The 17,665-nt window shown below is 39.7% G+C and overlaps 1 protein-coding gene across 5 annotated transcripts in view; it reads left to right on the forward strand.

The window, feature by feature from the left end:
• The first annotated feature begins 1,511 nt into the window (after positions 1-1,511).
• Positions 1,512-17,665, forward strand: part of TBC1D15 (TBC1 domain family member 15) — a 76,198-nt gene continuing 60,044 nt past the window's right edge. For 2 of the 5 annotated variants that reach the window (XM_061415523.1, XM_061415525.1), the window contains exon 1: positions 1,530-1,637. In XM_061415523.1, the coding sequence (XP_061271507.1) occupies positions 1,608-1,637 (30 nt within the window). In that variant the 5' untranslated portion in view covers positions 1,530-1,607. Of the gene's footprint in view, positions 1,638-17,665 lie in introns of all 5 variants that reach the window. The other 3 variants (XM_061415524.1, XM_061415526.1, XM_061415527.1) reach the window with 3 other exon arrangements.

Raw genomic sequence — 17,665 nt, forward strand, 5'->3', positions numbered from 1 at the left:
CAAGTTTGTTATATAAATATCAATAATAGCTACAATTTATTGAGTACTGGATTCCGAGTACTGTACTAAGGGCTTCAATTTTCTCCAAAACACAGGGCATAAGAGATGTCATTAAAATTTTTCTCTAACCACACCCCATTACTCCAAGCTGATGGAAAACTTAATCTGTGTCTTGATTAGGGCTCAACATTACACCTAGGATTGCATGAAGTTTCCAGGGGTCACACTTAGTCCAGTACTCTTAGAGAAGGCCCTCAAGTCTTGACTCAATGCTGGTTACTGCTAATATTCTCCTTTCCCCAGCTTGTTCATACTTTGTGGGTGAGCTGTTTTGCCTACTGAATACCAAACTTGGGCATGGAATCTTGGCCATGGGTGGTCTCTCTGATGCAGTCCTCCTTGTAGTAGGACTGCATCCATTCCCATCTAAGGTCTTGCGACCTCCTTCACCCATTAAGTTTCCAATATTCCACTCTAGTATTCTTGCCTGGAGAATCCCAGGGACGGAGGAGCCTGGTAGGCTGCCCTCTATGGGGTCGCACAGAGTCGGACATGACTGATGAGACCTAGCAGCAGCAGCATTCCCAGAAGTAGTAACCCCTCTCCTCTGTTATTCCCATTGATTACCACTCACTCAACCAACCTCGAAAGCCTCCAACCTCTCTCCACTGTGGGAAGAGAGAAGTACCTCAATGCGCACAGGTGTTTTGCGTACAAAGGGAACTTTTACTCAATCCAGGGGCAAGGAAAGTCCCGTATTGTGTGCCAGAGCGATTAGGGGTAGAATCCTATCATTCTCTGACATTTTTCTCCAACACTGAGAACAAAACAAATTATTATCCTAATATCTCAACAAATCATCTCACCACATATGCACTGTCCCATGAGATCTTTACAACCACTCCATAAGTATTTCTAATTTTCCATCCTGAAGCTTGGATGAGTTTAAAAACTTGTTTCCAGTCAACTGTGTAGGAGTTATGAGATACTGTGCGCTGGACTCTGGAGCAACGAGGGCGTGGTATTATCGCAGTTCCTATCAAAATACCTTGGTCATATGTCAGTGGCAGTCATCAGACTCAACGTCAGAAACTACACGAAGGCGAAAAGTCTCTGTGTGTGCGCCTCGGATAAAGGGCTGGATTCTGTTAACTTCACTACAGCCCTATTTCAATTTTACAAATGAGACTTTGAAGCTGAAGGTGGAAGTGACTTGCCTATGGTCACAAAGTCATAGGTTTGTTGGGTCCCAGTATGGTGTTCTTTCCATCATATGGTGTTCTCTTCATCAAGCTGAAGAGGCCTGCGAACAGCTCACAGCCTCGCTCCCAGACAAACTCCCAAAATATGACCACTTCAACTTCTATACTCGCCAAGGAAAATTAAACCGGTACTTGAGCCAGAGACTCCACCCAAACAGCCTCCGAGTCCTACTCAGCGCGCATGCGTCAGGCGGCTCCTCCCGCCCCCGCCCCTTCACTCCTCCGCCTTCCCGCCTCTCCCCGCCCCTTTCCCGCCCGGATGTCTGTCTAGCTTTGCCGGATGTTGTTGTGAGTCCGGGAGACACGTGAGGCACTGCTACGTCATCACAGGCACGCGCAGGAAACATGGCGGCGGCGGGTGTTGTGAGCGGGAAGGTAGGTAACGGCCCTGGAGGGACACTCCAGTTTTTCTCCGGGTAGGGCTGCTTTTGCTGTTTGGAGGCCGGCTGGGGAGGGATGCGAGGGCCTTTCTGTATCGGGAACAGCGTGTAGAGGATGTAGGGGAAGATGCCTAGTTGTCAGCTGTTTTTCTTGAGAATGCCGGCTCAGCCCGGGAATTAAGAGACCTGGCTCCTATTCCAAGACTAGCTAGGCCTTGGCGTGTTTGGTCCGCTCTGCCCCAGGGCGAGAGGCTTTTATCTGTATTGCCTTATCTAAGAGACAGGTGGTTGCTCTATTCCGTTCTTTTTCTGGCTCGATTTTCTCTGTCGTTCTTTCTGTCACTCTTCGGACTCCAGGGATTTTTCTGTCTTCCTTTGAGGCGTCACTGACTCGCCTCTGCCTTCCTCTGCTTCACTCTGGTAAGGCATCTTTGTCCTCTTCGGGAGGAGCTGAAAACAGGTGCTTTGCAGCTCTGCACTTAGAAGAGCGCATTGGATCTATTTTACTAGATTGCCGAGTTGATTGGTGATGGTGAGCAGTAGGGATGTTTCCTCTCAGGGAGCTGGAGATTTACAGCATCCCACCCTTGTCTAGGAAGGCGTTCCTTACGGTATTTATTTCGGACGCAAAGCTGTTATGTTCCCGTGGGAGACTGTGCTGCATTTTTACGGAGTTGGTCATTGACCGCTTCGTTTTTCGTTAGGAGTTAGGATTAGGTGCGGAGGATATTGCATTGCATACTGCCTATTCATGTTCCAAGGGAACGTCTTAATGCCTGTTAGTACTACTGTGGCATACTACTGGCAACATTTACGGTTGCGGGAGTATTTCGTAAACAGTTGGGTGGGGTAATGACTCATCTTATACCAAGGACTATTTCCTTTCCGCGGATAGCTACCCCTGTTCCTTGATTTCACTCATTTTCTTTACGCTGCCCTCTGCATACCATTTTGAATTGAGTGACAGCATTTGTGCTTTAGTGTATGAACTACTAGGCAGAATAACACACTACTTTTACTCTGAATTGTGACCTTGCGAAATTGAGGAAGCATGACTTCTCTGTCCTTCAAGGTCTTTATCTCCAGAATGGATGTGGTGCTAGTCATTATTTCTTGCATTGGAGTTAAGATTATATGAAATGATACAAGCATTAAGAAAGTACGTCCTTCTGCATACTGGATATTTTAAATGATGGGTTGGTCATCGTTTTCGAGTTTTCTCGGTCTTTGGTTGTCTGTTTTTGTCTTTAGGATGGGTGCTGATCTTCTCGTTGACTCATTACATGTAGTAAGATTTTATTTCTGGACTGATCCAATCTAGGACTTTACAAGAAGGGATCCTTTCTATTTGAACTACATTCACTCTTTCAGGTGTGGATTGATTTTGATAGAACCTTTGCGATGATGAAGCGGAGTTGTGAAATAGGACTTTTTTCACCTTTTCCTTCCAGGCACTCACTACGTTTCATAATTTGACTGCGTCTTTTACTTACTTTATTTATAAACCGCATTTATTCTCACACGTTGCAAACTTACACCATTCTCATCACTGCACCTAAATTTGTTTTTTTTTTCATGCCAAAGGCTGCCCATCTTTCAAATAATTCTGTTGTGACCAGTGAAACTTGCTTATTCCTCCTTCAGCAAATTCAAATCTAGTTAATGGCATCATCATTTACTTGGTTGCATGTAAAACAAACTTGGAGATGTTCATTTCGGTAACAGCATTTAATCAATAAGATGGTAGGACTAATCAGATCCTACCAGTTTTACCTTAAAGAGATTTCTTAAATTTGCTGCATCCTCTTCATTCAGACATTTAGTCTTGAGTTCTCTGCAGATTTTTCTTCTTTTCTACAGTCTTTTTGCCCAAAGTCTCCTCTCTACACAACCACTAGAGTTATTTTCTAATGCACGAGTCTGATTGTCTCTTGTTTAAAAAAAACAAACAGAAAAGTCTTCATTTTGTTATTGTCACCATTAAAATAATACTCAAGGCTGGTTAACATGGCATTAAAAATCTGTGTTGACTTTCTGGCTTTATCTTATGCTTTTCTACTTCTCAGTCTTGTTTCTTTGGGAAAAGGGGGAGAGGAAAGAAAACACACACATATATTTGTGAAAGAGAGTGTATATGTGTGTCTCTGTATTTATTTATTCCCCATCCCCACCCCAAAGGTTCAGCTGCTGCTGCTGCTGCTGCTGCTAAGTGGCTTCAGTCGTGTCCGACTGTGCGACCCCATAGATGGCAGCTCACCAGGCTCCCCAGTCCCGGGGATTCTCCAGGCAAGAACACTGGAGTGGGTTGCCATTTCCTTCTCCAATGCATGAAAGTGAAAAGTGAAAGTGAAGTTGCTCAGTCCTGTCCGACTCTTAGCGACCCCATGGACTGCAGCCCACCAGGCTCCTCTGTCCATGGGATTTTCCAGGCAAGAGTACTGGAGTGGGGTGCCATTGCCTTCTCCAAGGTTCAGCTAAGACCTGTCTAATTAGAAACCTAGGGCAGTGAATGTTAACCAAGACTTAGGAATCACGTGTGGTACTTTTAAAACTATGGATGCTGGGTCACAGCCCAATTCTATTGATTAGAACCTCACGGAGTTGAGATCTAGGATATAGAGTAACTTTCCTACTGAGTCTACTTGCTTGAAGCTTTGATTCTAGGAAGTCATGTGGTGAGGAAGTTAATGTCTGTCATATGGAGAAGCAGTGTAAGATAACAGCTAAGAGCATGGACTCTGGAGAGCCAAGCCAGTTTCAAAAACTAACTTCACACTTACTAGTGACATCAGTCAAATTACTTAATGTCTCTTTGTTTCAGTTTCCTTATCTGTAATACAGGGATGATAATAGTATGTACTTCATGGAATTTTTAGGATTCATAAGGAAATGTATTAGAACAAAGCCTGGCATATAGTGTGTAGATCCTGTGTAGGTGTTATTCATCATCTTGATTTCCCTGCAAGTCAGTAGTTAAGTACGGTAGAATTTTGAAGGTTTAGAATATGGTTTTTGGTATGAGTGTGAAATTCATTTTTGAATTTCAGTTCATTTGCTCAGTTGTGTCCAACTCTTTGTGACCCCATGGACTGCAGCACGCCTGGCTTCCTTGTCCATCACCAACTCTTGGGGCTTGCTCAAACTCATGTCCATCAAGTCCATGATGCCATCCAACCATTTCATACTCTGTCATCCCCTTCTCCTGCCTTCAATCTTGCCTAACATCAGGGTCTTTTCAAATGAGTCAGTTCTTCTCATCAGGTGGCCAGAGTATTGGAGTTTCAGCTTCAACATCAGTCCTTCCAATGAATATTCAGTACTGATCTCCTTTAGGATGGACTGGTTGGATCTCCTTGTTGTCCAAGGGACTCTCAAGAGTCTTCTCCAACACCACAGTTCAAAAGCATCAATTCTTCGGCACTCAGCCTTCTTTGTAGTCCAACTCTCACATCCATGCATGACCGCTGGAAAAACCATAGCCTTGAGTAGATGGACCTTTGTTGGCAAAGTAATGTCTCTGCTTTTGAATATGCTATCTAGGTTGATCATAACTTTTCTTCCAAGGAGCAGGCATCTTTTTTTTTTTTTTTTTTTTTGAGAGGGAAAAGAGATTTTATTTCTTCATAATAATAAAAGTAGTACCTCATTTTTTATTCCACCCAAAATAAATATATCAAATAAACCACCGTACAGCTTAGGCAGTCTCCTTTCAATAAATGACTTGGATCTCACCACATAATCAGGCACTTTTTTTTTTTTTATAAAAAAATTTTCACATGTTTCAATGCCATTCTCCCAAATCTTCCCACCCTCTCCCTCTCCCACAGAGTCCATAAGCCTGTTCTATACATCAGTGTCTCTTTTGCTGTCTCGTATACAGGGTTATCGTTACCATCTATCTAAATTCCATATATATGTGTTAGTATGCTGTATTGGTGTTTTTCCTTCTGGCTTACTTCACTCTGTATAATAGGCTCCAGTTTCATCCACCTCATTAGAACTGATTCAAATGTATTCTTTTTAATGGCTGAGTAATACTCCATTGTGTATATGTACCACAGCTTTCTTATCCATTCATCTGCTGATGGACATCTAGGTTGCTTCCATGTCCTGGCTATTATAAACAGTGCTGCGATGACCATTGGGGTACACGTGTCTCTTTCCCTTCTGGTTTCCTCAAGGAGCAAGCATCTTAATTTCATGGCTGCAGTCACCATGTGCAGTGATTTTGGAGCCCAGAAAAATAAAATCAGCCACTGTTTCCACTGTTTCCCCATCTATTTGCCATGAAGTGATGGGACTGGATGCCATGATCTAAGTTTTTTGAATGTTGAGTTTTAAATTCTAATTCTCAGTGTTTTTTAGAATTTGAAAAATACTTTGTTTTAGAAGTCACAGGGAGTTCTCTAGGGGACGAATGGTTAGAACTCTGTGCTTCCTCTGCTGGGGAACTGGGTTGCTGCATAGTGTGGCCAGCCCCATCCAAAGTCATGTGGTTGTGATGAATGAGAAGCCATCACGGTAGGTGGTGAAACTATTCACAGTGGTGAAGGAGACGGAGCCTGAATGCTGGAGTCCAGAACTGGGCTCCACTGCTGTGTAGCTGTGTTACTTTGGGCAAATGTCTGAACTTTCTGTGCACCAGTTTTCTCATTTGAGAAATGGGAGCTAATGATTTAATAGGAGCTAATGATGTAGGATGGGAGCTAATGATTATTTTCCATCATGGGGTTGTGGAGAGGGTTAAATGAGTTAATATTTGCAAGGCATTTAGAATAGTGCCTGGTATCAGATAAGTGCTTAATAAATATTAACTGCTGTTATTATTATTGTTAAGGAAGATCTTTCAGACTGTCTTAAAGTTGTAAGGTTATTATTTGTTTGGAAATAGTTGAGTATTTGTTTTTTGCTGCCTTTTTCTACAAAGAGATTAAAGCTGCCCCAAAATACTAAAGCACTATAGTTATGTAAAATAAATTGGAGGGAAAAAAGGCAAAAGGAAAGTAAAGAATTGACATATCACTATATAAGCTTAACGTGCACAGCCTGATGGTTTGATTTATATGTATTGTGAGATGATTACCACAGTAGGTTCAGCTAACTCTTCTTCTCATATAGATCCTTCTATATGAGGATAGATCTTCTCACGTAGATTATGTTGTGAATTTTTAGGGGAGAAATAGGGCCACTCCCTGCAAAAGCTGTCCTGCTTTAGGATAATTAATGGACTAAGTTGACTTATCACAAAGGAGGCAGGAGAAAAGAGATCGTTAGAAGTAGGTTTTGGCCTTTATACCCAGTGCCTATGAGGGTTGCAGTTTCCTTTTATTCATTTACAGAATATTTATTAAACATCTGCTTTTTTCCAGGCACTATTCTAGGCATTCAGGATACATTAGATAGTCCTTACCTTGGAAATGACAGATTTCAGTTTTTCAGAAGGAAAATATTCACTAAAATCCACCCCCTTATCGTGTTTAAATAAATTCAGTGAGTTTCAGGTTTTTGAACTGGTGCTGTTAATACTGATGTTTGTTTTCTTGAGGCTTGTAGACTAGACTCATCCTCATGAGGGCAAGGTCTGAAATGTTTCACCTGTATCTGGCATAGATGCTGTCACAGAGTATGTATTCACTGAGGAGGAAAGAGCAAGAAAATAGAGGGAAAATAAAATGAAGGGGGATTAGAGGAAGAGTGATGGGTTCACTGAAAGCGCTCTAGTTTTGGACTTGAAAAGTCCTGTGTTAGTATATTTGCATTTCTCTCTAGGCCTGTGGTTTTTTACTGTGATTGTGGTAGATTTTGGTTCTGTTGAAAATAGCTTGAAACAATTGGGAAATCACCTGTTATTTTTTTTTCCTGAGTTTTTTTTTTTTTTAATGGTTTTCTTAGGAAGAATTTATTTTGTAGCTTAAATTTGGCCCTTTCCAGTTCCTTTTAGATATGTTTATAGTCCTTTGAAATCCTGTGCTTAAGAAAGATTGATATTCTTATTATCTGGTAGGTTTCCCTGGAGAATTTTCTTAGACTGTGTATGTGTTAGTTGCTCAGTCATGTCTGACTGTTTGTGACCCCATAGACTGTAGTCTGCCAAGCTTCTCTGTCCATGGCATTCCCCAGGCAAGAATGCTGGAGTGGATTGCCATTCCATTCTCCAGAGAACATCCCAACCCAGGGATCGAACCCTGGTCTCCTGCATTGCAGGCAGATTCTTTACTGTTTGAGCTACAGGCAAGTCCTTTTCTTAGACTAGATCTTATTAAATGGTAGTATCTTCTTGGTTTAGGATACAATGAATATGTCTTCCTTATTTTTCTGGCATTGTTTAACAAACATTTGAGTACTTTCTGTGTGCTGAGTTCTTTATTCTTGACACAGCACAGTAGTTTGCCATTTTAATAAGTCATTTCAATCTGTGATTTAATAAAAACATGACTTGGGGAAAGAATTTAAATATTGTTTGCTTTGATGGGTTTTAGTTGCTGAGACTAAATGAAAGGAAGGAAATCCTTTTGAAATTTGTTTACTGTTTCTTGCACAGTCTGTGGCGTGTCTGTAGTCATTGGCGTAAGAGAAGTCCTTCATTAAATCCTCGTTATACCTCCTGTACTGCCTTCCTGTCTCACACGGTTTGGCACACTGATGCACTTAAGAAGCATTAGTAGTTCTGCCTGCCCTTTATTGAGAGCTGTACTATCCTCAGTGTCTCTCTGTCTTCACTCTCAGAAGTTGTGTGGTTTGTTACTCTTAAAACCACCTGTGTTCTACATTTCTCTGAGTTACACAGTCATTACTGACTGCTGCTGCTGCTGCTCCTCCTAAGTCGCTTCAGTCGTGTCTGACTCTGTGCAACCCCATAGACGGCTGCCCACCAGGCTCCCCCATCCCTGGGATTCTCCAGGCAAGAACACTGGAGTGGGTTGCCATTTCCTTCTCCAATGCATGAAAGTGAAAAGTGAAAGTGAAGTCGCTCAGTCGTGTCCGACTCTTAGTGACCCCATGGACTGCAGCCTACCAGGCTCCTCTGTCCATGGGATTTTCCAGGCAAGAGTGCTGGAGTGGGGCGCCATTGCCTTCTCCTTCGTGACTGACTAACATGCCCCAAATAAAACTCATTGTTTACATTCTTCCTTCTGTATTCTCCCTCTCGGTGAATAACCACATACACTCAGGTTTGTCCTCGAGTCTTCTCCCTTCACCTCCCACGTCTAATCAGTCATGACGTCCTGTCATTTTGACCTTGGAATTAGCATTCTAAGCCATCTGCCTTTCTTCATCCCACTGCCGCTGCCTTGGTTCAAGCCACCATGAATTGCTTCCTCTGTGGATTATTGCAGCTGTTCTTTCTTGGCTCTCCAGCTGGTGTGTTGGTTTTGAAAAGGCAGGTCTGGCATTCCTCTGCTAGAACTTTCTAGTGACTTTTAATGGTAAATAATTGTCTTCAGGGTAAACTCCAAACTCCCAAATTCCTGAGCATGGTTTAAAAACATTGTAGTCACTGGGGGCTTTCCAGATGGTAAACAATCTGCCCGCAGTGTGGGAGACCTGGGTTCGATCCCCAGGTTGGGAAGATCTCCTGGAAGGGAATGGCAACCCACTGCAGTATTCTTGTCTGGAGAATTCCATGGACAGAGGATCCTGGTGAGCTACAGTCTATAGGGTTGCAAAGAGTTGGACACGACTGAGCGACTGACACACATCATCTGATTTGGTTCCTGCTCTTGTGTCGAAACTGTTAGTCACTGCTTGTCGATCAGGGTTGCAGCCATTAATGAAACTACTCTCTGCATAGAACACATACCCTCTGCCAAGAACATACACCCTCTTTGAGGTAACATTGCCATTCTTCAGGTCTCGGGCTGTATGTCGCTCTAGTTAAAGTCTTTCTGATTTCTCATCCTGCCTGACCCCTTTCATGTAGGGTGGAAGTGTTGGTTGCTCAGTCATGTGCGACTGACTCTGCCACCCCGTATACTGTAGCCCGCCAGGCTGCTCTGTCTGTGGAATTCTCTAGGTGAGAAGACTATAGTGGGTGGCCATCTCCTTTAGGGTCTGCTTTGGCAACTGTTTACATATTTATTAAATCATACGTTGCTTTTATCTGTTTCCTTGTCCTAACCCCCAATTAGATTGCTATGAAGACAGTGACTGAATCTTATTTGTACCCAGAAGCTTGCTCAGTGCCTGGCACTGTGCAGGCATTCACTATATAACTATTGAAGAAATAACTGTGATTGACATCTCATACAAGATCCTGTGTACACTTCTGTCACATTTTTCTATGATCGTTGACTTACATGACATTACTAGTTAGTCAGACACTTTTTATGATGTATGTTTTTCCACCAGCACTTTTTGTCTCCAAATCTAGTTGGTGCTACGTAAATGTGAATGAGTAAAGAAACTTAAATCAGGTTAGGTGGAATGCAGATTGGATGTGTTTGGATAGGCTCTACTTGTGTCCTTTTGAAGGACTTAGTAGAAGTTGTTTGCACAGAGAAGGTATAAAAGGGTGTTCTAGGTAGAAGGAACAGAATGCACACAGCACGCAAAGGCACAAGGCTTTGAGGAACAGGGAAATTCAGAGGGGCCCAAGGCACGAAGTATTGAGGAGTGACAGGTGTTGCATAGTTGTAGAAGGAAAGGGTGGAGTCAGAAGATTTTTAAGCTCAGGTGTTGTATGGTGAGACATACATTTTATAAAGGTCATTTTTGTCAGTTGTTATATACTATACAGTTTACACAGATTATTGGAAGGTGACTAGATTGGGGAGGAGTGATCAGAATATTATTTTAGTAACCCAGGCTAAAAATGATGAAGGGTCAGTGTCAGGGGAAGGTTTGAGGGGTTTTAGGAGGTAGCATGGGCATGGTGAAGGAGACATTTAGGTACTGGGTGGAGGGGTTGTCTTACAGTTGGGAATATCAGAGGAGCAGATTTAGGATAAAACATACTGAGTGTAAGATGTCTGTGGATGGTTCAAGTGGAGACATCCAGCGGGTGCTTACATATTTCTCATTAGAGTTTCTGGGCTTATTCTGGCATTTCCTGCAGATAACATCTCTGATAAAAACTTTAAATTACTTATATGCTGAATAGTGTTAAAGAAACTGAATTTTGTAACTTTTTTGTTGTTAAATTTAGCTTAAAAATTCATAGTTGCTAAAGCTCAGAATGTATGTTGTGTATAGTAGGTGTTGGATTTCCAGTTTTGGATAGAGATTTAGGGCAAGGATTTTGTCCCTAAAGCCTAAATTTCAAATATTAGTTGAATGTTTTATCTTTAGTCTTTGAAAATAGAGATTATAATAATACAGATAAAAATCCAATTCCAGTAAGGAACAAAATTAAAAATTATCTGCCATTGTATTGTGCAACTTTATTCTAATTTCTGCTAAATTAAGACGTCAGTAAGTTTATTCTAAATAATTTGCTGTGGTTCCCAGAGTACTTTTAATGAGTTGTGTGGGACATGGTTTCTTTGGTAAAGGAAAAAAAAAATCTGCAGTTTCTGTCGCAGGCTGTCATTGGAAGTTTTATAAATATAATTACCTAGTTAGGCATCTTAGCAAATATTTAAGACCATTTTATTCCAAATAGAGAACTTTTCTCCTTTTTTAGTACCTTTAGAAATTCTCCCCCCCTCCCACCCCCAAGAGGGTGGGAAGCAGTTAGAATGCTCTAGCTTGTGTCAAGATTTTACCCTTTTTATAAAAGTACCAGGTATACAGGCAGGGAACTTTTATCTTGTTTATTTTTTCTGCTCTCCATGGTGTCTGGCACATAATAAGTGCTCAATAAAAGTTTGTTGAATTAAGTTTAGATAATTGATTTATCACCACCAAGTGGCAAGTCTTTGAATGTGCTTGATACTTTCTGTTCGCTATGGACACTTAATCCCCAAAGAAAAATAGATAGGGTGTGATTTTTAAAAAAATTTTGGCAGCAGGATCAGCTTTTTTTTTTTTTTTCCAGTAGGATACTTCTGCTATGTGTTCACTTTTATACAGGGTTTTGCGGTGTAAAATAGACTTTCCTGTAAGTTGTTTTTTATACAGCTTTATTGAGGTACTAATTGACAAACAGTAAGTAGCACATAGTGTGTATAATTTGATAACTTTTAATGCACTATAGACCCATCAGTAAAATCAAGATAATGACATATCTACCACTCAAAAGTTTCCTCTTGACGTATTGTAATCTGTCACTACCATCATCCAGTCCACAGGCAACCACTGAGCGCTTTTTGTGACTAGATTAGTTTGCACTTTTTGCAGTTTTATATAAATGGAATTATATGGCATGTACTCTACTTTTGGCCTTTCTTTATTCAGCATAATTATTTTGAGGTTCATTCATGTTGTTGCATGTATCATTAGTTCATAATTCCTTTTTATTGCCAAGTAGTATCCTGTCCTATAGGTATATGGGTTTATTCATTGATCTACTGATGGACACTTTTTTTTTCACTTCTGGCTTTACAAATAAAGTTTCTGTGAACATTGATGTATGAATCTTTGTATGACTGTATGCTTTGTATTTTGTCAGGCAAATACCTAGGTGTAGAATGGCTGGATCATAATGTTAGTTGCGGGCTTCCTGGATAGCTCAGCAGGCAAAGACTCCACCTGCAGTGCAGGAGACATGGGAGTCGCAAGTTTGATCCTTTGGTCAGTAAGATTTCCTGGAGGAGTAAATGGCGACCCACTCCAGTATTCTTGCCTGGAGAACCCCATGGACAGAGGAGCCTTGTGGGCTACAGTCCACATGGTCACAGAGACTCAGGCTGAGCACATGGCACAATGTAAATTGGATATTTAGGATTTCAAAAAGCTGGCAAACTATTTTCCAGACCATTTTACATTCCCACTGGTGGTGTATAAAGGTTCTAGTTGCTCTACATCTTTGTTAGCATTTGGCATGTTAGCTTTAAAAATTATAGTCATTTTAATAGATGGTTTCAGTTTGCAGTTCCCTAATGACTTAGCAACTAAAAACAGCAACGACTTACGATGTTGAGCATTTTTTTCATGTGATTTTGTGTCATCCTTATATTTTCTTTGGTGAAGTGTCTGTTTAAACCTTTTGCCCTTTTTCTAGTTTTAAAATTTTTTGTTCATTTTCTTGTTACTGAATTTTGAGAGTTATTTATAAAAATAACTGGATATAAGTCCTTTATTGCACATACAACATGACTTGCGTGTATTTTCTCCACCTGAGCTGTGACTTTTCATTTGCTTAATGTCTTTTGAAGAGAAGTTTTCAATTTGATGATTTACCAGTCTTTTATGCTTTTGGCATCATTTCTAAATTTTTTGTTGTTGTTGAACCCAAGGCCACATAAATTTTCTGGTTAAAGCTTTGTAGTTTTAAGTTTTACATCTAAGTCTTGTTCTGTTTGATTTGTGTATGTAGTGTGATGTGTGGGTTGAAGTTTTATTTTTTTGTACATAGGTATCCATTTATTTGAGCACTGTTAAAAAAAACTATAAATTTAATTTTCTTAATTTATACTGTACTACTCAGGGCAGATTATCTTTTTCATCTGGTGAGTATTGGTGGCTATGTCTCTTAGATTTGTTTTAATTTGTCAAATTCATGAGTATAAATTTTTCATAAATATTCTTGGTATCTTTTTTACTTGTGTACATCTGTAGTGATGTTAAAGTTCTAATTCCTAATATGGGTAGTTTGTGTTGTTTGTTTTTTCCTCATCTGTTTGGCTAGAGTTTTAATCAGTTTTACTTAAAACTGGTTAAACTTTTTTGTATTTTATTTAAACTTTTTTTTTTTAAGTTTGTCAAAAAGAAGTAATATATTTTAAAGAAAATATTTCATATCTATAAAAATTATATACAAAGTTTAACAGAGAATAAATTGAATAGCCACGTCCCTATGGCCATCCTAAGGAAAAGAATGTTGCCGATATTGTGAGTGATCCACCCTTCCGTGCATCCCTCAACAAGGTCTGTTTCAAGGCTACCGAACTCCAGCGGCAGGGACAATTCAACAGTGTTCAGGGACTGTATGAAGCTGTCTGGCGGAGCATCAGATTTCAAAACTCTTTTTTTTTTTTTTTTTACGTCAGTGTCTCTTTTGCTGTCTCGTATACAGGGTTATCGTTACCATCTTTCTAAATTCCATATATATGCGTTTAGTATACTATATTGGTGTTTTTCCTTCTGGCTTACTTCACTCTGTATAATAGGCTCCAGTTTCATCCACCTCATTAGAACTGATTCAAATGTATTCTTTTTAATGGCTGAGTAATACTCCATTGTGTATATGTACCACAGCTTTCTTATCCATTCATCTGCTGATGGACATCTAGGTTGCTTCCATGTCCTGGCTATTATAAACAGTGCTGCGATGACCATTGGGGTACACGTGTCTCTTTCCCTTCTGGTTTCCTCAGTGTGTATGCCCAGCAGTGGGATTGCTGGATCATAAGGCAGTTCTATTTCCAGTTTTTTAAGGAATCTCCACACTGTTCTCCATAGTGGCTGTACTAGTTTGCATTCCCACCAACAGTGTAAGAGGGTTCCCTTTTCTCCACACCCTCTCCAGCATTTATTATTTGTAGACTTTTGGATTGCAGCCATTCTGACTGGTGTGAAATGGTACCTCATAGTGGTTTTGATTTGCATTTCTCTGATAATGCACCATGACCAAGTGGGCTTTATCCCAGGGATGCAAGGATTCTTCAATATCCGCAAATCAATCAATGTAATACACCACATTAACAAATTGAAAAATAAAAACCATATGATTATCTCAATAGATGCAGAGAAAGCCTTTGACAAAATTCAACACCCATTTATGATAAAAACTCTCCAGAAAGCAGGAATAGAAGGAACATACCTCAACATAATAAAAGCTATATATGACAAACCCACAGCAAACATTATCCTCAATGGTGAAAAATTGAAAGCATTTCCTCTAAAGTCAGGAACAAGACAAGGGTGCCCACTTTCACCATTACTATTCAACATAGTTTTGGAAGTTTTGGCCACAGCAATCAGAGCAGAAAAAGAAATAAAAGGAATCCAAATTGGAAAAGAAGAAGTAAAACTCTCACTATTTGCAGATGACATGATCCTCTACATAGAAAACCCTAAAGACTCCACCAGAAAATTACTAGAACTAATCAATGATTATAGTAAAGTTGCAGGATATAAAATCAACACACAGAAATCCCTTGCATTCCTAAACTTTTTTATATTTTATTGATTTCTACTCTGATCTGTAATTCTTCCTGCCTTCGGGTTTAATTGGCATTTCTTTTACTAGTTTCTTAAAGTAGATGCTGAGGTTATTAACTTGAGACCTTTTTTCTTTTCTGATAAAGGCGTGGAACCCTGTGTGTTTCCCACTAAGCACTGGTTTACTGGCATCGCACAGACACACACAGGTTTTAATATGATAAGCTTGCATTTTGGTTCTGTTCAAACACTTTCTAATTCCCCTTTGATTTCTTCTTGACCCTTGGGTATTTAGAAATATGTCATTAATTTCCAGATATGTGAGAATGTGCCAAAGATATTCCTATTACTGATTCATAATTTGATTCCATTGTGGTCACAGAATGTACTTGAATTCTTTTATGTTTATTGGTATTTGTTTTATGGCTCAAATTTTTTTTTTTTTGTGGCTCAATTTTTGATCTGTCTTAGCAAATGTTTTGTGTATATTTGGAAGAATGAGTATTCTTTCAAATATTCAAATGAATACGCTTTCAAGTAAGTATTCAAATGAGTACTGACGGATGGAATGTTTTGTAAGCATAAATTAGGGTCCAGTTGGTTGATGGTGTTATCAAGTCTTCTATATTATTACTGATTTTCTTTCTATCATTTGATCAGTTATTGAGAGGGGTTTGCAATTTTGCAGTAATTGTGGACTTGTTTATTTCTTCTTGCAGTCCTGTCACTTTATGCTTCATGTTTTTTGAAAGTCGTATTAGGCGCATAAACATTTAGGATTGTTAGATCATCTTGAACCATTGACCACTTTATCATTAGGAAATTGTCTTTCTAACCAGTAATATTTCTCTTGCCATGAAGTTTTATTTTTGTCTGATATTAATATAGTCATTCTAGTTTTTTTCTAATTAGTGTTAGTATATCTTTTCACCTTTTTCTTTTTAACTTATTTGTGTCTTTATATTTAAAATGCTTTTCTTGCAGGTAGCATAGAATTTGGGCTTACTTTTCAATCTGATACTCTTTTTAGTTGGAGTCTTTAGGTAATTTGTATTTAATGAGGTATGGTTAAATTTAAGTCTTACCGTCTTGCTAATTTTTATTGTGCCATCTCTTCTTTGTTCCATTTTCTTTTTCTGCCTTTTTTGTGACTAATCAAGTGGTTTTCATTATTCTAAGTTTTATTTCCTTTGTTGACAATTAACCGTTAACTCTTATTTTAGTGGTTGCTTTAAGGCCGGTAGTATCATCATTAGCTTATGACATTTACCTTCAGGAGTTATGCTGCTTCACATAAGGTATAAAAACCTAGAACGATATACCTTCATTTCTCTTCTCCCGACTTTTGTGCTATTTTTCTTATTTTACTTTTGCATATAGTGCAAACTTAACAAAAACATAGATTCATTTCTTTTTAAAAAATTGTATTTGTTTTCGGCCGTGCTGGGTCTCTGTTGCTGACCGTGGACGTTCTCTGGTAGAGATGCCTGGATCTGTCATGGCGGTGGCGCTTCTTGTTGCGGAGCACGGGCTCGGGGGTGCGCGGGCTTCAGCGGCTGTGGCCTGTGGGCTCGAGAGCGCAGGCTCAGTAGCTGCAGTGTGCAGGCTTAGGTGCCCCACAGTTTATGGAATCTCTCAGACCAGGGATCAAACCTCTGTTCCCTGCATTGGCAGACGGATTCTTAACCACTGGACTGTCAGGGAAGTCCACGTGTATATGAAAGTGAAGTGAAAGTGGCTCAGTCGTGTCCGACTCTTTGTGACCCCATGGACTGACTATACAGTCCATGGAATTCTCCAGGCCAGAATACTGGAGGGGGTAGCCTTTCCCTTCTCCAGGGGATCTTCCCCACTCAGGGATCAAACCCACGTCTCCCAAATTGCAGGATTCTTGACCAGCTGAGTCCCTAGGGAAGCCCCCACATGTATTGATTTCTTGATTTAGGCTTTAAACAAAGGGATTTGATTAACAAAAATATATATATTTATTCACATAGTTACCATTTTTGGTGCCTATCATTTCTGTATGGATCCACATTTCCTTCTAATGTAATCTGTTCTTCCTGAAAAACTTATTTAAACATTTGTAATGTAGGTCTGTTAGTGATGAAGTTTTTAAGCTTTTATATATCTGAAAAAGTCTTTATCTCTCTTTTAGATTTTTTTTTTTTTTTTAAGTTATGGCTGTGCTGGGTCTTTGTTGCACTGGGTCTTCCTCCAAGGAGGAAGGAGGAAAACTTTGGGAAGTGATGGATATGTTTGTGGCTTGATGGGGATAGTCTCCTGGGTATATACTTATACACAACTTACCAAGATGTATATGTTAAATATGTATAGCTTCTTATATGTCAGTCATTCCTCAATAAAGTGATTTTATTTATTTATTTATTTTTATTTTATTTTATTTTTTAACTTTACAATATTGTATTGGTTTTGCCATATATCAACGTGAATCCGCCACAGGTATACACGTGTTCCCCATTCTGAACCCTCCTCCCTCCCAATAAAGTGATTTTAAAAAAAGCATTGCTCCATTGTTTTCGATCTCCATTGTTTCTTAAAAGGAATCTTCTATAATCACTATGCTTAATTTTTTTTTCCCCTCTGGCTCATTAAGATTTTCTGTGTGTTACTGATTTTGCATAATTTGATTGGTCGTAGTTTAGTCACTAAGTCGTTTCCAACTGTTGTGATCCCGTGAACTGTAGCCTGTCAAGCTCCTCTGTCCATGAGATTCTCCAGGCAAGAATACTGGAGTGGATTGCCATTTCCTTCTCCAGAGGATCTTCCTGACCCAGGAATCGAACCCAGGTCTCCTGC

Source organism: Bos javanicus, chromosome 5 (genome assembly GCF_032452875.1).
Source record: "Bos javanicus breed banteng chromosome 5, ARS-OSU_banteng_1.0, whole genome shotgun sequence".
In the NCBI taxonomy this organism is placed as follows: domain Eukaryota; kingdom Metazoa; phylum Chordata; class Mammalia; order Artiodactyla; family Bovidae; genus Bos; species Bos javanicus.